The sequence below is a fragment of the Pygocentrus nattereri genome, chromosome 16 (genome assembly GCF_015220715.1).
Source record: "Pygocentrus nattereri isolate fPygNat1 chromosome 16, fPygNat1.pri, whole genome shotgun sequence".
In the NCBI taxonomy this organism is placed as follows: domain Eukaryota; kingdom Metazoa; phylum Chordata; class Actinopteri; order Characiformes; family Serrasalmidae; genus Pygocentrus; species Pygocentrus nattereri.
Window position 1 is genome coordinate 19,232,528 of NC_051226.1, and position 27,971 is coordinate 19,260,498.

Below are 27,971 nucleotides of genomic sequence, written 5' to 3' on the forward strand. Positions count from 1 at the left end.
GCATTTTCAAATTATGCCAAAAACTGAAAAACAACAAAAATGGAGATATGAGGTTTTGTTCTGGCAATAGAGATATATTGGTTAATTTTTAATGAAATGTTACTACAATCTAAAATGTGCACTATCAAAGTGAAGAAAATACAAGTCGAAAACATTTAGGAGGTCTTCTTATGCTGGCATTGCTTGTGTGGTGAGAGAATATGTTTGTAGTCTGAGCTCAAGATATAGTGGTCAATAGCCAGTAACCTGAAGAGATGTATAGCTCTGTTTAGATTATGTTTGTAAACAGTGGAATTTTAGTAATGACATTGCCCAAAGCTTTAGAAGCTACTCCAGCTCTAAGCAGCAGTCTTCCTGAATAAATTAAGACACCTACCAAGAACATACTGTAAACAAACAAATGGGCTTATTCTGTATTACAATATTTGCCTTTGGGAGAAAAAAGCTGATTTTCACTCCATGAACCCCTCTCATTAGATGTTGTTCTTCTTTTCAAACTTTGCAAACCTCTTTTGGTAAGAATGTAAAGGGCTGCTTTTTCTCTCACCACACAAGCGACACACTATTGAGTTTAATAATGTGAGAAATATCTGTGTGGAATTTCCCTTTAACATTTGACAAAGATTTGTAATGGTAAAAAATATAACTGGAACTGGAATATAAAATGATCACATTTGTGATCTAACAAAGTAAATAAAATCCCCATGAATGTCAAAAAGCAAAAGTAGAAGAAAAACATGTAAAAAGTGAAAAAACTTTATATGAAAAAATCTGTAACAACTGTAGAAGGTAATATTTTGTGTTTCATGCCAGCTGAGAAAACTAACAGAACAATCATACAAAATATCAAAATGAAACTGCAAAAGCTAATCTTCCTGCATCCCTTGCTTGATTACAGCAGTGGCAAAGGTCCTGAGAGAGGCTGGGGGGCTTCACCTCTCACTGTACGGAGGCAGTCCTGAACTGAGGGTCCGATAGCGTCCACTGTGGCCTCACTAGAGGGATGTGAGGAGCGTGAGTGTTGACTGCAGCCTAATTACCTGAGTGAGGGGGAGGGCCGCAGAAGCAGGTGACTGGGCTTGGTTGGAACTGGTGGTTTGCTGGCCCTGGGAGGAGTCTGTGAGGGGCTGGAGTCACTGGTCACACTGAAGGTTTTCATCAACTCCGCTACACGCCCACGACCCAAACAGCTGTCCCTTCCCACTGAGTCCATTTCCATGGACATAGCTCGTTTGGATGCAGCCACCACCCGGAAATCTTTCCCTAGGAGGTGGAAAGATAGAGATCAAATTCATCCATCCATCCATCCATTTTCTAAGCCGCTTCTCAAATTCTTCTTCAAAAATACAGGAATATATGAGATGAAAATGTTGCTACAGTCAAAGAAGACACTGATGAACTGGATGAACTCTCAAACAGAAGAGAAAATATTTTTACCTCGCAAGCTGTACTTCTGCCTATTAGAAGAGACTCTGGTACTTCTGACCACAATACATGGTTAAGAACTGCCTACATTTTCAGGAAGACACTGTTTGATCGACATGTAAAATGACCAACCCCAGCCCACTCTTTTGGCAAGGCATATCGGAGGAGGGAGTTGTCAAAATTCCCTCATATATATCTGCCTGTAAAAGGCTCATTTTCTATGACAACATCTAGTCCAGCTAGCTGTTCCCTTTTGATGACAAAATCAAAACTACTTTGCTGCCCCTCCACACACACACCATCTATGCTGCTTATCTTTCTGGGTTGCAAGGGGTGCTGGAGCCTATCCCAGCAGTCATCTGTCCAGAAAACACTCTGGACAACGCTAGTCCATCACAGGGCAGACACAGCGACACATACACTCACATTCACACCTAGTTATTCATGTCCAGTTGGCCTGGCTGCATGTCTTTGGATTGCGGGAGGAAACTGGAGTACCTGGAGGACACCCACACAGATATGGGCAGAACATGCAAACTCCACACAGAAAGGGCCCTAGTTGCATGGCCAGGGAATCGAACCCGGCCCCTTGTTGCTGTGATACATGGTCAGAACGCGACTGACAGAATCCAGATAGTTGTGGCTAGCTTTGTGTGCAAAGGATATCAGACACTGGCTGGAGCGTCTGAGACACAAAGGATATCAGACACGTGGCTGGAGCGTCCGAGGTTCAGACTGCCAAAAGTTTGTAGACATTTGCTCATTCAATGATTCTTCTGAAAACAAGGCAAATAATAGTTTGCTCCTCACCCTTGGTACTGTAAGCACTAGTGATGTCAGGTACTGATGTTAGATGACTAGTTCTGGATCAGAAATGCCTCTCCGTCCCATCCCAAATGTTTCTGATATTTCCATTGTTAAAATATATGCAGTTGAATGTATGAAGTAATCCTGTTTATTTGCATTAAGCTGCTAGTTTAATAGGAAAACAACCTAATACCTTCATACAGACTAGACATTCCAACAAGTTATTGGAATCATGGATTCTGCATCATGGAACTGCAGCACATGGTATAAGTGAAGTAACGTTTCTAGTGTCAGTATTCAATGAAGCATTGGAATGGACAAAATTCCAAATGGCTGTTATTCTATGATTTTCACACAAGATGTTTAAAGGATTTACCAAAAGAAAAGACCAGTGGTCAGTGTTGGGGTAATGCTATACATAGTAATGGGTTACAGTAACTGTTTTAACACAGTGGTGTAACCCATTGCAGTTTGCATTGCTGTAATCACAAAACAATTAGTGATATACAGTTTTGTTACTTGCATTGTTGGTCTCCAAGACAGCAAAAAAAATTATTTACTAGCAATCTGCTGTCAGAACAAAACCTTGTATCTCAATTTTTGTTGTTTTGTATAAATTTCATGATGAATGGACAATTAGAAATGACCCAAAATGGCTTGGAAAAACATCTGGTTACATCGACTTACATTAAAAGTAAAGTATGTTTTCTTTTTCTTCTCCGTTAGAGTTTTGGAGATACAAGGTTTTGTTCTGACATCAGAGATATGGTTCTCTGTTTAATTTGACAGCTTTCTCCATGCTCAGACTGATCACATTTACAAAGGTCTGCTGTCAGCTGTAACAGGTAGCATGTGCTCATAAAGTAATGATTAGTGTGATTACTTTTCCCCCCACTAATATTTGCTGTAAGTAATTAGTTATTTGCAGTGGATTACTTTTTTTGAATGCTGCCAGTTCTTAGCGATCAGTAATTAGGCCTGTACAGCCATCAACTTTACAGGAGCTGTGCAGAACCAGTAAAGCCCTTTCTAATATAATGTACATAGGTAGAAAATAAGTGTTATATAGCCATATTATATATTTTTATATATAATTTGTATTTATAAAAATTTATTATAATTTTATTTATAAAATATATATTATATATTTTATAATTGTGTACAGGTACTTGTGTGTATGCATGTATGTGTATATGTAGTGACTAATTAATAAAATGATTGAAACACTGTAACCTAATATGGTCTATGCCAAAAATAAAGCTTCTTTGAGTTGACCTGAGTTGAACACAGAGAGAGAGAGACAGAGACAGAAAGAGAAAATAAAAAGAAGGAATATAAACTGGGAGAGGCAACTGCAATAGAGAGTGATGAGTGGGATATTGGCCAGGCCTTTATCAAAAATGGGACATTTTAACTGATAGCATTATGACACTTCTCATTATGGCTCAGTAACACAGGCCATTTATCTGTTCTTCTCTCTGTTCTCCCTTCCACCCTTGCCCTTCTTTAGCCCTCTCCTTTTCACTTTTTCTTTCCTCAGCCTCTCTCTCTCCCTCACGCTCTCACTCTCTCTCTCTCTTTCTTCCTTTCTTTTTTTCTCTGTCCCTGGCTCTTTCTTCCTGGGCTGCAGACTGCCAGACCGGAGGTCGTCGGCGAAGGAAGTGGAGCAGGGACGCAGCTGGGTATAGTTGGTGTGTGTGCGTGTGAGTGTGTTTTGTGTGTGTGTGTGTAATTGAGGGACGGAGGGATGGAAGATGAGGAAAGGAGGGCCGCAGGGATGGCGGTGGAGAGCAGACAGACGCTGCTCAGACACCAGAAGGCTTGAGGAACCGCGTATTTTTAGCCCCGTCCCCGGGGGACACAGATGTGTGAGCTCTCTCTCTCCCTCTCTCCCTCTTTCCCTCTCTCTCTCTCTCTCTCTCTCTCTCTCTCTCTCTGTCTCTCTCTCACACACACACACACACACACATTTACCCCTTCTCATTTTCACGCACAAACTCCGACATGCTTATTTTTTTCCACACAAACTCAGCCTCTCCCATACACAGCCTGACACACACGGCGCGTTTTTCCGATGAACGAAGCGTCCCAATATTCCTCGCTGTGAGTCACGAGCCAGAGTGGCCAGAGGCAGAGCTACGAGCTACAGGGTCCATCAACCTTGCCCATACATACACACACAAGTTTGTTTTTTATACAGTGTGGAAAAAATACAATAAAAATAAATAAAGAAAAATTAAACTATTTTATTAATTCTAAATGTTATGTTTTTAATATTTACGCCTCAAATAGAAAATTAATATTATATGCATAAAGACATGATACAATTGAGTGCAATAGAGCAGATTATTTGCTTACATCCTACAACAAGTTTGGACTTTGAGCTGTTTGAGTTCCCTTTGAATACTATTTCAACACTTTCACAATCATCAGATTCATTAGTTCAGGGAAAAGTTTAGAAGTACAACTGACATTACAAAATATTCTGCAAGTTGAATGCAGTTACACATTTTCACTAGAGATGTCCAAATCCCAAAACCTTACAGAGTGTAGCTTTAACATATTGGGGGAAAAACACACACACACACACACACACACACACAAACACACACACACACACACACACACACACCAGCAGTCACTGGGTGGAAGGCAGGATACACCCTGGACAGGTCACCAGTCCATCGCAGGGTGGGAAAAAAACATGAAATATAAAATTTACATAGGCCATGTTTTGCCAATATGTTAAATTTAGCAGATAAACAGTTATTGCACATTAAAATGTGCAGAAATATGTTTTCTGTAGATGTGCACTTATCTTCACTTAGAAAATCACATAATTTGACCAGGTCCGCCAAACTTATATATGTTATAATAAAATAAAATATAATTGACTGTTTACAAAAATATGATTGACCTACCTCTCAGCCAATTACAATTGTCTCTAAATGCTACTTCCTTCTTCAAGTGAGGTAAAAGCTCGGCCAAAGCTCCCAGAAAAAATATTTAGACCAAGAAACTGTGAAAAAGTGATACTGCGGAATGTATAATTCAGACATGATATGTTCATCTGGAGGGTGCTGTTGTTTTCACTTCTTTGTTGAAGCTTGGATTTGTCAATGTAGAGGACCACGATCACCAGCTCGATGTCAAAAATATCAGGGTCCCTAACAGGCAAAGCTATGCTGGAAATGAAGTAGGCTACGTGTCATTTGTGTCACTGGGTTTGTTAAAAATCATTTTCATATGACATCTAATGACAAATAACATTACTGAAAAATGTTTAGTTAGCTAACTAAGTAGTCTTTCTTAGCTGCTAAGAGTTTGAGAAATCAGTCATTAAACATGTTAAATGGGACTGAACAGTGCTCACATCTGTGATTAAAAAAAAAATTGTGTAAAGATAAATAGTTTTGCAAACATATATTTCTGCACTGAACATCTTGTAAAGACAGTTTATTTTAATGATAAATACATCAATACTGTATTTTTTTGAGTGAGTATGAGTACATATACTTAGGTAATCACTGATACCAATTCTGATAACATACTGAGTATTTAGAATTAAGTAGTTGTTAGTGTAAATGGATGAAAAGCACCTTAACAGTTAAATCATACAACACTAGCTGATCGGAAACGACGTGCATTAGCTAGCAATGCTAACATTAGTTACTTTGGATTGAGTAGCACTGCAGTGGAAGAGCAAGTTTTGTTCCATATCAGAAAGTGCTTCTGTACAGCAGTAAGAAAACAGTCTCTATAGTACAATAACAGTAGGAATTACATCTGAGGCTAATGAATCTGAGGAGCGCACTTGTTGAGTTTTTCGTGCTCTTGGAGTCTTTTTGGATGAATGACTGGTGGAAAGCCTGTGAAGGGGGCAGTCGTGGGCTGGAGGTTAGGGTACTGGCCCTGTGACCGGAAGGTTGGCGGTTCGATCCCCAGCACAGACAGTCCATGACTGATGTGTCCTTGAGCAAGACACCTGACCCACAATTGCTCCCTGGGCGCCGTGGATAGGGCTGCCCACCACTCCAGGCAAGTGTGCTCACTGCCCTAGTGTGTGTGTATTCACTAGTGTGTATGTGGTGTTTCACTCCATGGATGGGTTAAATGTGGAGGTGGAATTTCCCCGGTTGTGGGATTTAAAAAAAAAGTATCAAACTCAGTCTTATCAACATTTTATGTGAAATGTTACTTCTCCAGACAACTCCATCTTTGAACAATTTCAAATAAAGCTGTTTCATGCAAAATAAAGCACTGCACTTCCAAGTACTGAGCACAAACGTGGAGACTAAGCAGCTAACTTGCGCCACACTGTGCACTTAAGCTAAAACCAGGCGGTCATGTGCGTCATGTGGGCGATCCGGTCTCTCTACAGCCTATTGTACAGAGACAATTTTAAAAATTACTATAATAAATATTTTATATTTTATAAATATAAAAAAGTTTGTAATTCACAGTTTCAGTGAAACAGAGTAAAGTCAGTGTATATATGGACTCGTATTGGGAAAGTGGTTGTGATCATGTTTAAAAATGGGCTAAAACCGCACAGAGTGTTCTTGGTGGAAATTTGCCCAGGTAGGATGTTTAAAGTGACCAACAACTTGGTGTCCGACTGCTACGGCGTCAGCAACAACTTTGTAGCGCGCGCAGATCAGCTTGAGTTGTTTGCTCATTAGTGCAGCAGCGTACACTAAGCTCACATCACATGTTATCAGTTGCTAAGCGATGTTGATATCAGTGCTTTGTTTGAATATATGTAAATGAGCATTGTATCAAGCCGATACCTGATACCAGTAGCTCCTAACATTGTAGGTTAGCCCTAATTTTCTTACAAAATTCTTACAGCTCATTTCTGTCCTTACAATGTTCTAAAAACAAACACTAATAAACACACTCACACACTGCTTCTACAGACATTCAGGAGATTGGCCTAAACTGGCCCTCCACACTTGTTCATGTTTGTTTTTTCTCTTCCTCCTCATCCTCCTCCTCTTCCTCTCTCTCTCTCTTTCCCATCCCTTTCCCTTCTCCTCTCTCTCTCTCTCTCTCTCTCTCTCTCTCTCTCTCCCCCAGTCCCTGACCTGTGGTTCCTGTGTTAATGTCCTCTCTTCGCACTGCGTGGGCCTGCCGCCTCTGATTGTCTCACCGTGTTGTGTGGTCGCCACGGAAACCCTGGACAGGCTCCAGCGACCTAGGCGGGTACACATGCATGCATACACACACACACACACACACACACACGCACGCACAAACGGTCACACTCGTAGTCCAAAGCTGTTTGATCCACCACGGTCTCCACGCCCCACTAACAGCCTGTGCTGCACCCTACAAACACATCCCATATGTGTGTGAGTGTGTGTGGGTTTGTGTGTTTTTGGATGTGTTAGCATCCTGCACGCCACTCCCCCTGTTAGCTGACACCAGCATAAAGCCTCACACCTCTCCTCTATCCATGCTGCCACTTGCCCCAGCGTGGCGTTTTCCATCCTACCAGAACCGCCCGCTTCCTCCAGCCACTGCGCACACACACACACACACACACACACAACCTGATCTGAGAGACGCTGAGGAACCTGAGACACACTCACACACACACACAGCCCCACCACAACCTCGCAATCAGTTGTGACAAAGCCTGGAAACACCTGATCACCTCACACCAAACACCAACTCTCTCTCTCTCAAACTCTCACTCTCCTTATCTCCCTTAGTCTCCATTACTCTCTCACTCTCTCTCTAATACCAGAGAAACATTTTACTGCTCAAAAGTTGCTCAGGAAACCTAATGGTGATTCTCATGAGAAAATCTTTCTGCCAAATAAAACAAATGTGTTTTTATGTGTTTTACATTTTAAAAAGTTAAATGTCGCACCTGTTTACAAATTCAACAAGGGGTATGTAAACTTATGAGCAGAACTGTATTTATCCCTCCCTCTCTCTTGCTCTATCTTTCTAATTAATTATCTTCCCCTTTCTTTCCCATCATCTAACTCCCTCTTTCTCTCTCTCTCTCTGTAACCCCCCAAGCTCTGCATAATCAGTGTGTGCAGCTATAAGTGGGCTGTTTCTACCTTCCCTCCAAATGCACACATGCACACCTACACATACACACACACACACACACACACACACACACACACACACACACATACACACACGCACGCTCACACTCGCACACACACAGAATCAGGCAGATGAAAGGAAAACTGCAATGGCATCCTCAACACCAAAAAATGGTCCTCTCTCTTTAAATGCCCCCACCTCTGAGGGAAGTGGGGGGGGGGCAGAAGTGGGGCAGAGGGCAGAATTCCGGAGCGGAGCGGCGCGTCTGTGCTGAGCCCGGCTGCAGGGGGGTCACGACTGCCAGAGGGAGGGAGGGAGAGAGGGAGAGAGAGAGAGAGAGAGAGAGAGAGAAGGGAAGAGGGAGAGTGAGATAGTGAAAGCAAAGCAAGAGAGAGAGAGAGAGAGTGAAAATAGAGAGAAAGCGAGAGAGAGTGAAAGAAGAAGAAGAGAGCAGGAGAGAGAGAGGGTTTTAGTAGAGGCTGGAGGCTCTGTCACTTATCAGCTCCGGCCGAGCGTCGCCCAGGGCCAGAGTCGGGAAGCAGCGCAGGAATGTGTGTCCTTCCCTCTGAAGGTGAAGAGAGGAGACGCGACACACACTCAGACACACACAACCACATACACACACACACACACACACACACACACACACACACACACACACACACACACACACACACACACACTTACACATACGCATGCATGCACGCATAGACGGAGCCAGCAGCTGCGGGAGCCTGTTACACTCGCACGCATTCGTGCACCCACAGGAACATCACACACGCGCACACACTCACATACCCTTTGCCAAACTCTTAGGCTGTAGACCACACATACACAGTTAAAAAGCACATACATTCCTCTACTTCTCAATTTCTCACACACTTTCATTAAAAGGCTGATTTTTTTCACTTTTTTTTTCAATAATTGCTTTTGATATTGTATGTAAACATTCCTAAAGTTTCAAAATGTGACATTCACTCTCCAGTCCAAAAGTCCATATGTGGAATCTAAACAGCAATACGTCCCTTTTTGAATTAGTTGTTGTTATGAGGTCACTGAAACCACAGCATTTACATTTATCCACCTATTTAGCCTTTAGCAGCCCACCACAATCTACATGAAGTTATAATAAAGCCTTCATATGAAAAGTCTGTCCACTCTGTGGCCATATTGGTGAATATCCCTGGGTAGTTATTATTAATCACAAGACCAGTCTCCTATCTCCTTGGATGAGGACAGACCTATAATTCCAAAACTGAAAGCCTTTTCAGAACCATCACTGGTAAAACCAAATCAAAATCACATAAATTTTCAGTATGTTCTGCCTACAGTTCATGCTCCTGTTTCCATAAGGAAGAAGGGCTTTCCCCACTTGTGACTTTACTGGCAAGCTGTTCAATTCTTTTTATTGAAAATTACAGATGGGATTGTTGAGCATTTTGAGCTTTCCTATTCATTTTCCATCCCGTGAACTGTCTCCTCTTCCTTTATCATGTCAGTAGTTACAGGCAGTGTTTCAGCCCAAACTGCTTTTTGCATGAGGTATGGTACAGGATAGCCAAGGTCATATCAATCTATCTATCTATAATCCCATTTCCAAAAAACTGGGATGCTGAGCAAAATGTAAATAAGAACAAAATGCAAGCATGTGCAAATCATTTAAACCCCATGTTTCATTGAAAATACTCCAAAAACAAAATATAAAAATTTGGAACTGAAGAATTTAATTGTTTTTTGAAAAATATAAGCCCATTGTGAATTTGATGCCAACAACACGTTCCAAAAAAGTTGGGATGGGGGCATGTTTACCACTGTGTTTCATCATCTCTTTTAACAAATTCTGTAAGCATTTGGAAACTGAGAAGACCAATTGCTGGAGGTTTGAAGGTGAAATGTTTTCCCATTTTTGCTTAACATAGGATTTCAGCTGCTCAACAGTTCAGGGTCTACTTTGTCATTTTTTTAATTTTATAATGTGTCACATGTTTTCAGTGGGTGATAGATCTGGACTGTGGGCAGGCCAGTTTAACATTCAAACTATTTTAATACAGAGCAATGCTATTGTAATACATGCAGAATGTGGTTTGACATTGTCTTGCTGACATAAACAAGGCCTTCCATGAAAAAGACGTCATCTGGAAGGCAGCATATGTTGGCAAAACATGTAAATATCATTCAGCATTAATGGTGCCTTCACAGATTTGCCAGTAACCTGTGCCATGTGCACTAATGCACCCCTATACCATGATGAATACTGGCATTAGAACTGTGCATTGATAGCAAGCTGAGTGGTCTTTATCCCGGAGGACATAGTGTCCATGATTTCCAAAAAGAAATTAAAATGTTGATTTTGTTAGACTACAGGATACTTTTCCACTTCCGCTGAGTCGATTTTAAATGAGCTCAGGCCCAGAAAAGGTGGCAGCATTCCTGGATCCTGTTTATATATGCTTTTTTCTTTGCCTTTAAATTTTAATTAGCATTTGTGAATGCTGCGACCAACTGTTTTTATAGACAGTGTTTTTCAGAGGTTTTTCTGAGCCCATGCAGTGATTTCCACTACAGAATCATGTCTATTTTTAATGGAAATTTCTTGCTATTTAATGCTAGTTTTTTGTTGTTGTTTTTTGGACTTCTCCTTGCTTACAGAGATGTCTCCAGATTCTCTGAATCTTTTAATGTCATTATGTACTATAGATGTTGAAAAGCAAAAGTTCTTTGCTATTTTGTGTTGAGAAAATCTATTATTGAATTGTTGCACTACTTGCTCATGTAGATTTCACAGAGTGGTGAACCCTGGCATCAAACTCAAAATGGGCATATATTTTTCAAAAAACAATACAGTTTCAACATCTGATATGTTGTCATTGTACTATTTTCAATTAAATAAATAAAGCCAGTGACAGCTCAAACTGCTTTACAGACAGGTGATAAAGCTTAACAGTAGTACAAGAAATTATAAATATTAATTTAAAAATATATAAGAAAATGACACAGATCAAATTTAAAGATAAATACCACAAGACAGAGTTAAGTATGGCTGTTTTTGGTACATCAAATGAATTATGACTCTTTTTGGTACATCAAAAGCAAATCCCTCCTCTAAACTCTTAAATACAGATCAGTAGATCAGTGTGTGACAGGGCTAAAGTGGAGTGACAGCCACTGGGTGTTATATAACGAAACCATACCATGTGCATTGAAGAGCATAATTCATACACACACTTTATAAGACGTACATATACACACTCGATGAAGTTATGCTACCTAGTGTTGCTGCAAAGAATAGCTACATTTTATGTAAATTATGATGATTAATGTAAAGCATGTACCTTCCTCATATGTGAAGCACAATATGGATAAACTGCTGAGCTCCTTCACCTGAGGCAGGTTAAGCAGTGAGTGAATGGCTGAAATAGCTGCAGTGTATCTAAGTGTCCAGCAGGAGGCATTTTCACAAAACAGAAAAAATGAACTGTGTGTAATGCCTAATAACACACACCGGATGGTGCTAGTTCAGCTTCTGCAGCTGTCTTGTTCTCAGGTCAGCCTGGCTTTTGCAGTGAAGGACAACACACCGGAATGTGTTGAGGATAACACAGTATGAGCTGAAGAGATATGTAGAGGTATGAAGCTATAATTGTTATATAACACTGTCTAACATGCAAAACAATTGTGGGTAAAGCTAATATGTAAAGGTGAACTAAAAACCCTGAAAAAAGAATACAAATGAAATTGTACCAGTAGTCTACCATGACCTGTAAAGAAAAAAGGGTGGTCTCTTTTTTTACAAGTGTGGTCTGGGTAAAGTCTGCCAGGTCATAAAGATTCCAGTCTGGGACTGTTTAGCACATGGTAAAAAAAAAAAAAAGAACTCAGAAAGAGATCTTATTGAGTCAATGAGAGATAATAGACTGAGCATTTGTATCAAATGCAACAAAAAGTAATAGTCAGACTCCAAACTGAAAAAGAAGTGAGAGAATCAGAGACGCCAGTGTCATTGAACTGACAAAGAAGACATGACAACCAATGCTGCCAGTACTTACCATCTACAGACTAAGTAATGCTGACACACTGTTTAGACATATAGAGTACTGAAAAATCTATAGGTTAGGTACTAGTCGAATAACATATCAACCTGTCTGCTGCTGTAGGCAGCAGTGGACTAGTCTGGGACTAGTTAATAAGTAAATACTTCATGAGACGAAATCAATTGCACTGTCAGATTTGAAGTTTTCAGTTTTGATGCTTAACATGGCCAAGCACCACCTACAAGTTAATTGAAGTGCAGCCAAGTCACAAACTGTTGTTTTGCATATTGTGAATGGATACTGTTAAAACTGTGCTCATGGAAACATGGCATGCCTATTAGCAAGCATATGAGATATTTAGTTCACTTGCTACTAACTGCTTTCAACAAAATTCTTGAATAACTTGCAATGATGTAATTTTTTTCAATCAAGTGTATATATTTTTTTACCACCAAGACTTATTGGTGACTGTGTGTGCAAAGCAGTCAGCTGCTTAATACTACTGATTGGTTAACATTTATCTTCATAAACAAAAGTTTTTTTTTCCTATTAGACTGATAGAACTGGTGCATTGGAAATTCTTGAGAACTGTGATATACGTGGTCATTTTTATGAATCAGGTGCATTGTAAATCAGATGGTCCATTTAACTCTGTGAATACAGCTTCTGAACCTGAGAATAACATAAAATACCCACCTCGAAATGCACGCATCTGCTACAACGATAGATAAAGACTAAGATAAAGTTAAAAATAACTAGTTAACAGTTGAAACTGAATAATTGTGCAAACCTGTGCACATACAGACAGACAATTTAAACCATAGCTCCTCACCTCTGTTAACATGAGGCTCGGGAGGCTCATTTGGGCAGAGCCTGTTTATAAGTGACAGCAGGCTGGAAACAATGATGTGATCGCTTACTCTCATATAGACTGAACTATGGTGACAAAATGAACACAGAGACTGCTGTACACACACAGTCTTAATTTAAACATTAGCTCCTCACCTCTGTTAGTGTGAGGTTCAGGAGGCTCATGTGGGCGGAGCCTGCTTGCAATTGAAAGGCTGGTTTTCTCTTGCATGTCCTGTGGGCCGAGACTGTGCAGGATGCTGGCTGTCTTGGGGATGGCCCTAAAGTGTGGCCGGTAACAGATGGAGGACAGAGGGGCCGAGTCATCCTCTTCTGCGTCCTCTTCTGCCTTTCTGACCTGATGGAGGAAATTAAGGGCCTACAGTGAATTTGGCTGCAGTGGGAATGAAGAATAAGAGCAAAACATATTTCCACAGAAGTGTTTATTTAGTAAAGGGCAGCACTTAAAAATGGAAGGCATTTATTTGGGAAATGGTAGCTTTTAGGGGTAAATCTGGGGTTAGGGCTTAAGGCTTTGGGCTTTGGAGTTTCTCATGTTATCAGTGAAAGCCAGGGGGTCTTAAGTGTCCATCTTCCATTTTTAATCCACTGCTTTCTCAATCAACGATCATAGAAAATCTCTCTTGCACCTTGCCTCTTTCTTCTTCCTATGCTTTCTCTCTTGCTGCATGACAGAACAGTTCTTTAAATAGGGCCTGAAATGAGTCTCTTTTAATAATTTTCAAGTGAAAAAATGGCCAAAGTTGTACACTTTCAGAGCAACAAACCTGCAACATGAGAACCTGTACTCTTACAAATGAAGGTTGCTAAGAGGCTATTGGCTTTTATGTATGTTTCTTTAATTGGTGTATAAACTCTACATTAGAAGTTCTTTAAAGGATTAGTTTGACAAAAAATCAATTTTAAACAAATTACCCTTTTACCCACATATACTCAAATAGACAAAAAAATCACAAACATAATTTGGCATCTCTATGCCTGTGTGTCACTTGTAAATGTGGAGTTGGAATTCAGGACAATACCTGTTGTCTCAAGTAGCTGCCCGCTGCATTCAGCTACATGGTGAAGTTTTGTTTACCAAATGTCACAAAAATTAGATTTTTGCCAAAATATTCCTTTGAACTTCAAAAGTTAAATGGGTTAAAAAGGTTTTACACTCTAGCGCACCTCATTTACAACAGTTCTTTAAAAATGTATTTACTGAAGCATTCTTTTAGGAAAGTGGTTCTCCATTTTGGCATCTTTATATTTAAGTGTACCTCAGGTCCTAGGAAAAAAGAGCCTTTATGGTGCCATTGGGTCAGAGCCATGTGATGATGCTGGTGTGGGTGTGTGTGTTAGTGAGAAAGAGGAGCTGCCCCTGCCCTCCGGAGACAATCCCCCAATCCCATCCATCTGCGACTGACACGTCCTCCGTCTCTGACGCTTTAATTCCCTGATCAACTTTATCAACCATCTGCTCCAGGGGAACCCAGGGAGCCAGCTCTGGCCGTGCATGGTGCTCGCACACTCCTCCAGCAGAGCACATACTCTCTCTCCTCCTGCAGTCTCCCGCATTAGCCTCACACTGCGGCCATCTCTCTATTAGTGTCCCTCACTCTCTCAGCTTTCACTACGTAATGTTCATGGAAAACTTGCATTTTCTAACACATCTCTCCAGTAAGTAACAAGAATACTTGTTGAGAAACAGAAACTGCTGATCTACTGGGATTTTCACACATAACCATCTCTAGGGTTTACAGAGAATGGTCCGAAAAAGAGAAAATATCCAGTGAGCGGCTGTTGTGTGGACGAAAATGCCTTGTTGATGTGAGAGGTCAGAGGCGAATGGGCAGACTGGTTTGAGATGATAGAAAGGCAACAGTAACTCAAATAACCAACCAAAATCTCTGAGGAATGTTTCCAACGCCTTGTTGAAAATATAAAGAATAAAGGCAATTTTGAAGGCAAAATGTGGGCCAACATTTATTACCTAATAATGTGTAGGTGCACTTTGAAGGTTTACAGTTACCCATGGGATATCACTATCCTATCTGCACAGTTTATCAGCACCCACCAAAGGACCACCACTGACCAGATATTATGAGGATAGTAAGTGTTGCACGAGAGAATCAGGCACAAGGGCGTTGATGGGATTTTTAAACACTGTGTACATTTATTAACTTTAATAGACACCTATCATGTTGGCATACTTGTAAGTGTACAGCAAGAGAGTGAAACTAATTTTTTCCATGCACAATTTCTGTTGATCATCTGTTTCTTCAGTGGCCAGTTTCTGACCACAGAACCACCATTAGCTGTATATTTTGGCTGGTGGACTGTTCTGAACCCAGTCTTAAAACCCTAGAAATACTGCTGTATCTGATACACTTGTACCAGCACCACACACACTAACACGTCATTATCATGTTTGTTGTCACTGCTGTGCTGAGAATGGTCCACCACCCAAGTAGTACCTCCTCGGTAGTTGTCCTGTGGGGGTCACTGAAGGACAGGTAGAGGGTGAAGTTTTTTCAGAAACAGAGATGTACACAGCTGAAATATTTATGGTTAAATGTGTAGCAAAATAATATTGCTGATATTTTTGCAGATTAAATGTTATAACTGCATTATAATTATAACTGCATCTAATAGAATAACCAATAAGTGGCAGTACTAGGCAAGAATGGCTCTTCCACTTTAGCCATTAGCACTGTTTAATAAAAATAAAATGCATACATACATAAATACCTTACATATTTTTTCCGTGTCATAGTGCCTAATGCCCAAATTTGACTAGCCGCCCACCTGTCTAGCTAATAAACTAGCAACGCTGTGTATAACACACACACATGTATATATCCTGCTCTTGAGGCCATTTTGGGGCCTGTGCAGCGCTCAGCTGTTTAAGCTGTAGGAGCAGGAGTAGGGACAGAGACAGGTGTGTGTGGCGTGTTGGGGAGGGAGAGAGGAGAGATCTGAGGAGGAGTGCCAGAGGACAGCTGCTGTGCTGACCTCCACGCCCCCCCAGCCATCAGAGAGAGAGAGGAGCCAACAGACATTCTGCAGAGGCTATTCCTATTCATACACAGGAGACTGGACACAGCCTTAGAATCTGACCCCTACGCTTCAGTGCAGCTAGAGAGTGAAGGAGAAAGAGATAGATAGAGGGATAGAGAGAGAGAGAGAGAGAGAGAGAGAGAGAGAGAGAGAGAGAGAGAGAGAGAGAGAGAGAGAGAGAGAGAGAGATGCCAGCATCTGAAGTGTTAATGCAAAGTACTTTGCATAGCTAAAACATTGGCTGCCAGCTTGAAGCTGGAATTTCATCCATACTATTGCCCGTTTATATTGATAACAATATGTTGTACATGATCAGAAACCACATGAAGTCTATTTGAGAGTGTGATTTTGGCATGCATTAGATACGTAGGTGGTTACAAGCTTCCATTTCTTGTTAGCCGCATTCCTTCATGACTCCAGTAGAAAACAAAAGAAGCTAATTTCAGACACAAACATGTCTTGGCCAGTGAACTGCATTTTGGGTATTAGGAAAAATGGTGTAAATTTCACTTACACTTTCTACAGGAGATGCTGGCTTTTGTTCACACGCTGGTACCTAAAGACAGAGCACACAGTTCAGTGAAAACAGACGCTTGGGTGAAGAAAAAAAAAATTAAATACAGTTGCAATACCAAAACCTACCTGTGGAGGGGGCAGTGTCCTCACTTCTTCACTGTTCTCCTGTAAACACACAAGAGCTCAGATCATACAGAGCATCCACATAGCTCCTCCTTAATTACATGATACCTGTTAACCAGTTTACTCCTATATACTAAAAGGTATTAAACAACACCAAAAGAGGTGACGCACAACGATATATAGAAGGATGTATATGCATATGAATAAAATAAATATGAGTTTTCAGTGGTAGTGGCAGTAATCATTAACTGGAGACCTGTCTGTAGTTCATATTTGTGCAGATGTTTGTGTTGGGAGCGCGAGCAATCTCGGTGTGACCAAACTGGCCAGCCTACGTCCACCCTGGTGAGCGCTCCCTGTGCACGGCGTTGCCATGGCAACCCTAGTGAGAATCTTCCCCCTCACATTAGTATAGCGTGAAAGGGAAAGGGACGAAAAACTCCCCCTCACGCACATATCAAGCACAGGTCCTTGATAACACGTTGCAACCTACAGTCTCTCTCGTTGTCTTTCACACCTTTCACTTTGTCACGCGTGTGTTCACACTTCTACATGCACATCACTTGTGTCCACCTCCGCCAAGTATAGCACATCAGCACTGAAATCTCTCAGCTAGCTTTTATAGGTGAGAGATCAAGACTGTTAGCACAAAGCATTTGTCCTGGCCTACAGGAAGCCTTGTCTCACACACACACACACACACACACACACACACACACACACACACACACACACAGACACAGACACTGATACATGAAAAGAGAGCGAGAAAGAGTGATCTCTAAAGAACAGTAGTATGAGCGAAAAGGTGAGCCAGTGAGAAAAGAAAGGTGCAGGTAGGAGGAAGTGGGAGGGTTTCCAGAGAATGAAAAAGAATAATGGAGGAGAAGGTGAATGAGAAAAGGAGGAATGGCAAGAGGAAAGAGTGGAAAGACAGAGAGATAGAGGTTGTGATTTATTTGGTTGTTGAGCGATGGCTCTCCCCACGGAGAAAGTCCGTCTCACTGCCCCTCGGCTCTGTCCCAGATTAATGACAGCAACAGGAAGGTCACCTACACACTCTCTCTCTCACACACACACTCACACACACATACACACTAATACAGTTGTACCTAAATGTATGCAGAAGCACGCACAGACACACACATACACACACACACACCACACACACACACACACACACACACACACACACACACACACACACACACACACACACACACACAGGTAGACAGATAGACATAGACACGACCAAATGTAGTGGTAGACTGTAGACTGGGGTTCAATCCCCCACCAGGGCAGCACCCTACACTACCAAAAGAGTCCTTGGGCAAGACTCCTAACACCACCTTGGCCTACCCTGTGTAAAATGATTGAACTGTAAGTCGCTCTAGATAAGAGCGTCTGCCAAACACCGTAAATGTAAATATAAATATATGAGGAGACACACACACACACACACACACACACACACACACACACTAAGTGTATAGCAGCAGTCCACAGTATTAAGAAAATCTAAAAAGAGCATTAAGGCAGAAGTGCTAGATGCTAATGCTAGCTTGGTTGAAAGTAAGTAGTTCTCTGTTGCTCTTTTTATTTTCCAAAGACTTGAACAAAGTGAGCTGCACAAACTCCCCTCAAGTGGTTTTAATAAAACTTCTTACAGTTACTTTAAGAGTTATGCTACTGTTGGGACCAATTGCATCACAGAACGAAACATGAATTCAGAGTCATTAAAACCTGCTAATGGAGTCCCTGTACTTAGTTCGCTTTCATTAAGCTCCTGTATAAATATTTTTGCCTATTGAAAGGCTCTAGAATATTTAGGGTAATTTCTTTTATATCAACCTATTGCTTGTAAATTCTGAAGACAATTTATTTACAGGATTAACAGGATAGGGAAACGTAATTAAATAACAGTTTTGATTCCAGCGTTTCCTGTAAAATCTGTTTTGATGGGGGCAAACTGTAACTTTTCTCCTTCCATACCTGTTTTCCTAGCCAGCCAGACAGAAAAGGTTTCAAAACCATGCCCCCTTTAATAAATGATGAATTTAACATGTTTAGGTTCATGGTACAAACTTTACGCATAGAACATAGGCTATATTAAATAGCCACAATCATTTTAACATGATGAAAATGATTAGATGGTCTGAAAATACTCCTGAATGAGGGAACAACTCAATGTTTTGTGCCACAGTGCCAAATTGAACACTTCAGATTCTAGTAAGCAACTTTATCATCTTGACTGACAAAATTTTCTTTGAAAAATGTAGAGCTGAATGACAGGAAGAACTAAATGGGCTATTCATTGCAGAATAAATCTAATTTGACTTCAGAATATAACATTAGTTAGACATTAATCATTCCCACATTATATTAATTATATTACATGAATGTAGCATCAACAGCAACAAAATCTCTAAATTACTTTGTCTGCCTTAAACTTGACATGTATTTCAATAACGTTACTTTGTTGTGCTTTAGTTCATATACATTTGCTGTTGCGCCCACATCCAGTGCTCCACTTAAACAAAGCCATTGACCTCAGCTGGACAAACACAGAATCTCTCTCTCACTTACCTTTAAATTAACCTGTACTCCTGACAGTGTTTTGGGTGGAAGATTCTCTCTCCCACATCGCACCGGCTCTGTGGATGTTCTGTTTACAAGATTGCTCTTCAAACTGCCTGCCTGGTTGCTGCAGAACATGTCAGAAGAGAGATCACAGACATTAAACAAACAGAAAAAAACTAAAAAAACAGTACAATTTTCTTCATATATCCTCTATCATATGCTCTCAGAGAAACCATACCTTTCAAGGTACACATGCTGTCACTGTGGTGGTACTGTCAAGGGATTTTTTTTCAGTTTTTTCAACTATTCCATTCCTGTTTCTTGGGGTGTATACACTGACTGTATAAACCCTGTGACTTCGCATTTTATTTATTTGTCTAATAAAGTTATGAAATGGTACAAATAAGCACTTTTCAACTGGCAAAGTGAGCACAGTGTACCTTAAACCCCATTTAAGGTACATAGTAAGGCCTTAAGGACCATGTTGTATCTTTAAGTGTAAATTTACATTGTTTGTGCTTAGGAAGACTACAGTGTGCCTGGACTTTATTGTTTTCCTGGTAAAAATGTTATCAAATCACTGTAAACTGTTTCCAGTGAAGCATTTTAACATCAGAACCAAATGAAATCAATGTGTCTGTACCATGAATTGTTAAGAAGACTAGCTGCTTTTCTCTCGCCAAGCCCTGTATAGAGGATTTTGGAGGACTTAAACTCATCCATCTCTCCAATGATGATGACCTGCACGTCTCCATCACGCCCCAGCAGCCAACTCACACTTTTACTGTGAGCTAGAGAGAGAAAGAGAGAGAGAGAGAGAGAGAAAGAGAGAGAGTTACTTTGGTATGTTTGGTTTAAGAGAAAACAATATATTCAGTGGACATAAACACTGAGTGTAAAAATATTCAGTGCAATAGTCTGACACAAATAAATCAAAGTTCAGTTTCGGGAAGGGTGACGAGTACATAAGAGAAGAGGTTTGGCAGCAAACATGGGAAGACTGCCATAATTAACTGGTTCTTCTTGCACACCTTTTGGTAAAGAGACAACATTCCAGCTCAGCAGGCTGACATGCCCTAGACCATCAAGAAATGTCAGCCTTTCAAAACAAGCAAGCTGGCGATCAAACAGCAAAACATTTGTGATCAACTGATTTTTGAGAATATCCTTAATTGCCCACCCACACTAATAATTAAAATAAATTAGCTATACAGTAATTGACTAGAGGGGTGGTTCTAATAAATTTAGCAATACTTTTCTTTATGATTTAAGAAAGCAAGTTTACAATAGTATTATTAACAAAGTATTAAGTGCAGAATAAAAAATGCTCATTTCTGTTGATTGAATTTGAATGGCTAATACAACAAATACAACAACACAGTAACAACTTGGGGAGCAGAAACACGCTGGTATTAAAGTAGGATATTGGCCCCCAATTAGATCAAGTAAACTATAAAAGCGACATCTGTCTTTAAGCATGTGACATATAGGCAAAGAGAAACAAGACAAACTGGGACACAAACTGGAACCACAGATCTGTGAAGTTGTATTGTTGTTCTGTAGTCATCATCACACCCATGTCAGGATTTCTGTGTCTAAGCAGATTTCTGCCTTTTTCCACCTGGAGTTCCTTCTAAGGGCATGGATGATATCCTAATAAACATTTGACATCATTTTCTGCGAAGATCTAATTCAGCAAATCTGTTTCCAACTTCAGCAAAAAGCACTAGAGATGAGATGTATGTTGATTAAAATATTCAAATATATTTCATAACGACCAAAAATTATTTTGTGAACAGCACAATGGCTAATACAGAATTTTACAACATGGCACAGCAAACCAGATTTTAGAGCTGTCCATGTTAACAGCAGTTTTAGGGGGGTTTGTTTCCAACTGAAGGTTTTATTCTCGGTAAATGTGAATTCCCCTAAAACGTTGTCACATGTTATGCCAGTATCACTTTGACTGAGTAATGACTGATCTACACAATATTACCCTTGGCAGACATTGCTCAATGCTTTTGGTTATCTCAGAACAGTAGAACAGCAAAAAACAATTTGTCTGGTTTCCTGTAGCCACAAACACAAGCCGATTGCAAAGCACATTCAGTTGTAACATTTCAAGATGAACTGTTGTTTTCATTCAAATCTGTTTGGTTTTTGTCTTTTTGATTTCCCTTTCTCTTTCCCTTTCTCCTAAGTTGTTTCTGAGCACATGCACTTCCTGTGCACTTCCTGCTTTGCTGGCAGTTGATTGTTTAAGGGAATGGAACACAGCCTGGGAAATACTTCCTGCCTTGCTCCTAAAAGTAAGCCAGACCAATTGTTGCCTCAGACTAGTTTGTTGTAACACCTCCTGAAATCTCCCTCAATCGGGCAGAACTCCTAATATAACACAAGATTTGAATGTAGCTTCACTTCACATACTTTTATAACGTATTGTATAGCATCTGTGTTTAACAGTGTAGATTCTGTCAGAGTAGTCTCTGTTGTGTCTGAGGATATTGTATCAGTGTTGTGTAGAGAAACCACTGACCAGCTGAGGAACAGCTGCGGATGTCTCAAAGAGATAGAGGCCTCTCTGTTCTCTGGCGAGCCCCGAAAAAGCCCTTGATAATAACTGCTTTGTTACTGTGAAAGGCTTCTCCCTGGACTGATGCACGTCAAAGCCAAAGTAACGCACGGCCAAGCTATGAGTGACCTATAGCTATCAGAGCTCTCCTGTTGGAATCTTTTATAGCGCTTAGCAGCGCTGCTGAGACTGTCTGCGGTCTGTGAGCCTTCTGACCCCATTATCGCAGGTTTTCCACAAAGCCCTCTCACAACTTCCATAGAAATGCTGACAGGCCAAATTCTGCATTCTGCAAATGTCAAACCAGTTTAAGATGTGTACACGTGTGCCTTTAGCCTAGTCTACATACACAGCCAATGTACAGTACTAACCTAAACTCAACGCTTCTCTCTGGTCTGTCTTCCTTTAGCACTTTCTCTTTCACTCACTCTCAGACACATTCCACTCGTATCTCGTCAGCATGCTTGGCCCTCTCTGATTAGGGCAGCTGTCCCCCACATGGTGGTCTTATATCTGGGGCAAAGCTCACTTTAAGTCATCAAGAAAGAGGTCAGATTTCCTAACACTCCATTTCACAAAAAAACATATTGTATGTATATCTTTAAATCTATAGCACATATAAGCTGTTGCTAGATTACAAATCACATGGTTGGTAGTGTTGGAATTACTTTTGAGCTGCAGGCCGAAGTGATAATCTTAGGTAAGGTAAGGACTGAGACAAAGATTTTTACCATGAAGACACAGACTGAACTATTGGCAGTATTAGTTGGTTATTCTCACTCTTTTTTGAGCATTCTTACTCACAACTGCTGCACACTTTGCTGTGTCTCTGCAAACTCCTGCATTATAAAGACCAGTCGAAACAGTATTCTGTCTGTGTAAGTAGTCTGTGGCTTTGTCGCTGCGCTGTTATGATCAACACTCATCACCATGACACAGGATGTGCCTCCCACAGGTAAACCACACTATCAGCTGCACTTTGCCGCAGACTGACTCATTTACTGCATTAAGCTGATGACCATATTTAGCCCTGGCAGCTTCAGAAGAAGCAAGAGCAGCACTGCCCGGTAAAATCCATGCTAATGTGAGTTGTGTTTCACTCTGACATATAGGAGTGTGTTCTGACAAGACGGTGAAGGTGAGTTTGGCACTGATGCATGACAAATGCTTTTGCTAAAACTTTCACTCTGTGATCAGAAGCTGGTCGTGCAACAAGCAGCCGAGCACTGAGGCCTGAGAAAGTATGGCAGGAAAAGTTGTGGTTAGTTGCAGTTCTGAAATTGTGATGAGCTACTAATGAGCTAGTTAACCTCTTGTGCTAGTTAACCCTGTGCTTATTATTCAGTTATTCATATTAAATAATTATTATTGTATTATATAATGCTTGTGTGGTTTTATGCATTGAAAACATTCCTTTTTACAAGACCATTTTCCAATCTCTCTTTATCCCTTGGAATTGTGACTGTGCCTTTAAGACATAGGACACTATAAATGAACCCTGTTCTGATTTTGCCCTGTATTTTGCTTCATTCGAAAAACACTGTGCTTAAACACTCTTTATAATTTCACTGGCCAGGGCTAAACTGCTGTAAGCTGAATGCATTGATATATATAAACGTGCTGTTTTCATAGTTTGCATGCATTGAAGTTATATTTCAAAATAGTGAAGAAAACCCATGATTTGTGCCCTTTAGTACTTACAGTTCACCAAGTACAATGAATTATTCAGAAACTTCAAGGAAATATACATGCGAGTTATATACTCTCTTAAAAATAATGATTCCTAAATTTTTCTTGGATTGGACAGCCTCTTCTGGGAAAAAAACTTTGATAACACTTAAGTTTACTTCAGCCGCTAATTAACTCAATGCTCCTACCTTATTTAGCAACATCTAGAGTGTTTTCCACAGCACTTTTATTTCTGCATCTTTTGCATATTTATTAGTACGAAGACATGCAGCTAGTGCTTCAATAATTCAATCTGATGAATCCTGGGCTAACAGGTTGAATACTGAGTAGAAATTCTGTTAATATTAAGCATAGTTTATGCAGACCTGTTCAAATCAGGTTATGCACCAGAAGCTAACACATTCTTAGTACAACTTCACTTTAGAATAAAGAATTAGTAGGTCTTTATTTAGAGTTAACAGGTGATACCTTTGAGGTACTGAAAGGAATCAATGCCGAGGTAAAGGTTTTGCAAAAGACGTTAATACAAACATTAAAATGCTGCAGAAAATGCATAATTCACTTATCGCTTCATAATGAACAGACAGTTAAGCAGCTACTTCAAAAAGGATTTTTTTAAAACAAAAACAACAACAGTGCTTTCAAAGTATTTATCTGAGGTCAATAAAATGGGTTCAGTTGCTTGCTACCTCATGATGTCATTTTTATTTAAATGACTCTTTTTACAGTGTATTTTATGTAGAAAAATGGGTCTCTATCTCTGGAATATCCAGTAGGAAACCCTCAGGGCCTGGCGCCGGCATCCGAAACCACAGAGGGGAAAGGGATATCAACAGGAGAGCCACATTTACAGCAAAAAAACAAATGTCAACCCATTTAAGAAATCTGCTATCTTCCCACAACATACCTATAATGCAACCAATACAGAGTGATGCAGTTCTATGTTAGTGGATGTAGCCAGCATGTTTAGTTTTGCTTTGTTTTTGTTTTTTTTGCCTCCTGCTGCTATAGAAGCATGTGCAAAAAGTAGTGAGCTCAGTGGGGCATGATGACCCCTGTGAGAATTTCTACTGATTTCTGAGAAACAAAAAAAGCACTGTAATAAAAAAATAAAAACTACAAGAATCTGTAATTAATTTAATATAATCATCATGCTTGTTGTATCTAAACTCTGCAGGTATTGTGGTAATACTTTTGTTGAATTAGGACGTTTTGGTAGAAAACAAAGTTAAATTATTGAGGTGTTCAAAAGAAAATTATCAGCCAAGTGAGTTCTCTCATTGGTTAGAACTTCAGGAGATGAACTAAAGCCTAACATCAGATTAGCATATTTAAGAATTGACAGTGGAATCAACCAATCATCATTTTGATTTACAATCAGTGAGAGCAGATTTATGAGAAGAGATGTAACTCTAGGCCTTGTGGAAGTTCTAGATATGCCTGTTAATACATGTAGTAGCCTGACCAGTGCTTTTAGTGAGGAACGCACCAGAGCCCTTTACTGAAAGAGATTGATACAAGGTAAAAAATATATTAATATGTCATTTTTTTGGAGTCCCCTATCGATAATCTACAGATATTTAAATTAACAAACTTTCTGGTGATTATGGCTAGGGTTTGGTTTAGTAGTAGGTGTAAGTTTTTACCTTTAGGTCAGGGTTAGTGTTAGGTTTAATGTCAAGGATAGAATCTTCCACACTGAACTAGCAATGAGAAATGGAAGCCTAGACACATTGGCAGCTTCTGGCCAGCAAAGTTCTTTAGAGAACCAAAGAGGCATCATACATTGATATTTAAGAGCACCTTTAATTTTAAGAGCATAGTCATGAGAGTAAGAAGCAAGTAAATAGGAAGTAGTTTTGGCCATGGAGTACTTAACACAGTCTAACACAGTTTTGTGTATTTCCTGTTAAAAACCCACTTTATTCAACTCATCAGCTAATTGCTAGATTTAGCAGGTGTTTCAGAGCAGAGAATTCATCACACTGTGCTGCACTGTGACCCTGCAGGACTAGAAGTGAGTACCTATGTTACAGAGAGTGGAGAGATGTTGGCCTGCTGAATGTGGAGATAAGGGCTATGAACAGTGTCAGTGCTGGATGTGTGAGATGAAATATCAGTACCTGTCTTTGGTTTGGGTTTGTGGGGCTCCTCCTTCTCCATCTTCTCCTCACGCTCCTTCCAGCGGCGGACCTGCTCCTGGCGCATCTTCAGGAATAGAGTCTTCTTCTGATCCTCGTTTAGAGCATCCAGCACATCCGGGTCAATGTACATGTCATTTAGGATTTGCTGCAGCATGGCTGGCTTTGTAGGTGGATTAGTCCCTCAGAACTCAAGGTAAAGTGTGTGTCCTGAAGGCTGTGCCGTCCACACCCACCTACAGTTGTGGGCCCTGATCCTGATCCCTGTTGCTCACCACACACACTCTCTCATCACTGAGCAGTGGCCAGCAGCTGGACAGGCTGTTGAGAAAATGACAGGTTACAACATCTGGAAACAATCCGCTCTCTCTGCCTCTTTTTTGTAGCTAGTTTTGCTGGCTTGATTCGTCAGTTTACAGTGTTGAGTCAAACTGTCCTCTTTTGCAGATCTCTGACTTACACACTCCACTTTATGTCCTCTTTCTTATTTTTCTGTTCTTACTATCATTGCTGCTTTATTTCTTTCTTTCTTTTTTGCTTCTTGTTATCTTTTCTCTTTTGTATCTTTCTTTTTTGCTTGCTTTTCTGTTTTGGTTCTTGTTGTCTTTCTCTCCTTCTCTTTCACTTCTTTCTTTCTCTTTTGCTTTTTTCTGTATTTTGCTTTTTTCTTATTTACTCACTTTCTTTTCTCCTTTCTTTCTTCCTCTTTCCTTCTTTTTGCTTCTTTCTTTCTTTCCCCTTTGCTTCTTGCTCTTTCTGTCTTTCCCTTTTGCTTCTTGCTCTTTCGTTCTTTCCCTTTTGCTTCTTGCTCTTTCTTTCTTTCCTTCCTTCCCTTTTGCTTCTTTCTTTCTTTCTTTCTCTTTCTTTCTTTCTTTCTTTCTTTCTTTCTTTCTTTCTTTCTTTCTTTCTTTCTCGTTTGCTTCTTGCTCTCTTTCTTTCTTTCTTTACCCTACCTTACTGTCTTTCTCTCCGTCCCTGTTGAGCCTCTTCAACAGTGCTCAGGTTCTTCTCTTCCGCTTTTAAGTCAGTGTGAATCTCCTCAGTGCCATCACAAGTCAAACATGCTTTTTTTCCCTCTCAGCTCTGTTCGCTTTAATGGGAGGAGATTCCTCAGGAATGGGGCTGCCCCCCCACCCCTTTACAAACTCCCACGAGACATTTCTGTTCTATTTTAGCCTCGTCTTTCTGTGGCTCTAACTCAACAACAGCAGTGTGACTAAATTAAGGAGTGAACATTTACAGCAAGAAGACTGCAGCCCCCTCAGAACAGAAACATTTACAATGGCCACGACAGCAGCAGCAGAAGAGAAACAGAGGGAGGGATCTTTCTCTCTCTCTCTCTCTCTCTCTCTCTCTCTCTCTTTCTATATATATATTAGAGAGAGAGATAGAGAGACAAAGGCAGTGTGAGGGCTGTCAGTCTGCTGGCATGCACACTGGACTGCAGTTAATCTGTGCTGAGGCAATAAAAGTGATGGGAGAGGAGAGAGAGAGAGAGAAATCAGCAGTCAAGAAGGGGGTGAAAAGAGTGATTGAAGAAAGATTACATTTGTACTCACAGTTGGGTGCGGACGGTCTACAGCAGGCTTTACTGACTACAAGAATGAGAGCTGCTGTCCTTCTTGCCTTTGTGTATGACTTAGTTGATGACATCACAACATTCCATACTCTCTCTCTCTGCCTCTCTGACTCACTCACTCTTCTGCTCTCTCAAAAAAAGCATAAACACACACATTTCCTCTGTTCCAATAACTCTGTTAGGTTGAGAACTCAGGAAGCGTCCAGCTGTTGGTGCAGTAAACGAAGCAGCAGCATCCTGTTGAACAGAGCTGGAGGAATAAGAGAGTAAGTGGGGAGGAGGGGCAATAAGCAGGAAGAAGCACAGAAAACTCTCAAAAAGAAAGAAAGTAAAAAACAGTCAAACGGCAGGAGCAGTGAGAGCTTTGGGGGAACTCCCAAAATATAGTGGAGGGTGTTTTGTAGCACCACAGTTTATATACTTTTCCTACAAATAAAAAACTGGGCATTTTTCATTGAAAAACACCCTAATATATATATATATATATATATATATATATATATATATATAAAATACATTCTGAAAAACAA

The 27,971-nt window shown here is 40.4% G+C and overlaps 1 protein-coding gene across 3 annotated transcripts; it reads right to left on the reverse strand.

Moving 5' to 3' along the window:
- Nucleotides 1-27,677, reverse strand: zgc:100829 (uncharacterized protein LOC445149 homolog). Of its 3 annotated transcripts, none has more exons than XM_017698714.2 (8): nucleotides 27,422-27,677; nucleotides 25,845-26,183; nucleotides 20,104-20,251; nucleotides 19,467-19,584; nucleotides 16,884-16,922; nucleotides 16,756-16,797; nucleotides 13,338-13,539; nucleotides 1-1,263 (listed from the first exon to the last, which is right to left on the reverse strand). In XM_017698714.2, the coding sequence occupies exons 2-8, from the start codon at nucleotides 26,017-26,019 to the stop codon at nucleotides 1,037-1,039; spliced, it is 951 nt and encodes a 316-aa protein (XP_017554203.1). In that variant the 5' UTR covers nucleotides 26,020-26,183; nucleotides 27,422-27,677; the 3' UTR covers nucleotides 1-1,036. The 3 variants fall into 3 exon arrangements, with proteins under 3 accessions (XP_017554203.1, XP_017554204.1, XP_017554205.1); XM_017698715.2 differs by lacking the exon at nucleotides 27,422-27,677 and adding an exon at nucleotides 26,816-27,168; XM_017698716.2 differs by lacking the exon at nucleotides 27,422-27,677 and adding an exon at nucleotides 26,543-26,590.
- Nucleotides 27,678-27,971: the final 294 nt, after the last annotated feature.

Excerpts from the sequence above, each read along its gene's own strand:
- zgc:100829 (XM_017698714.2), bottom strand. The coding sequence starts at position 26,019 with ATGCTGCAGCAAATCCTAAATGACATGTACATTGACCCGGATGTGCTG. Across the intron at positions 20,252-25,844 it reads CAAACCCAAACCAAAGACAG|CTCACAGTAAAAGTGTGAGT; the intron begins GTACTGATATTT and ends TTCTCTCTCTAG. Across the intron at positions 16,798-16,883 it reads GGACACTGCCCCCTCCACAG|GTACCAGCGTGTGAACAAAA; the intron begins GTAGGTTTTGGT and ends CTCTGTCTTTAG.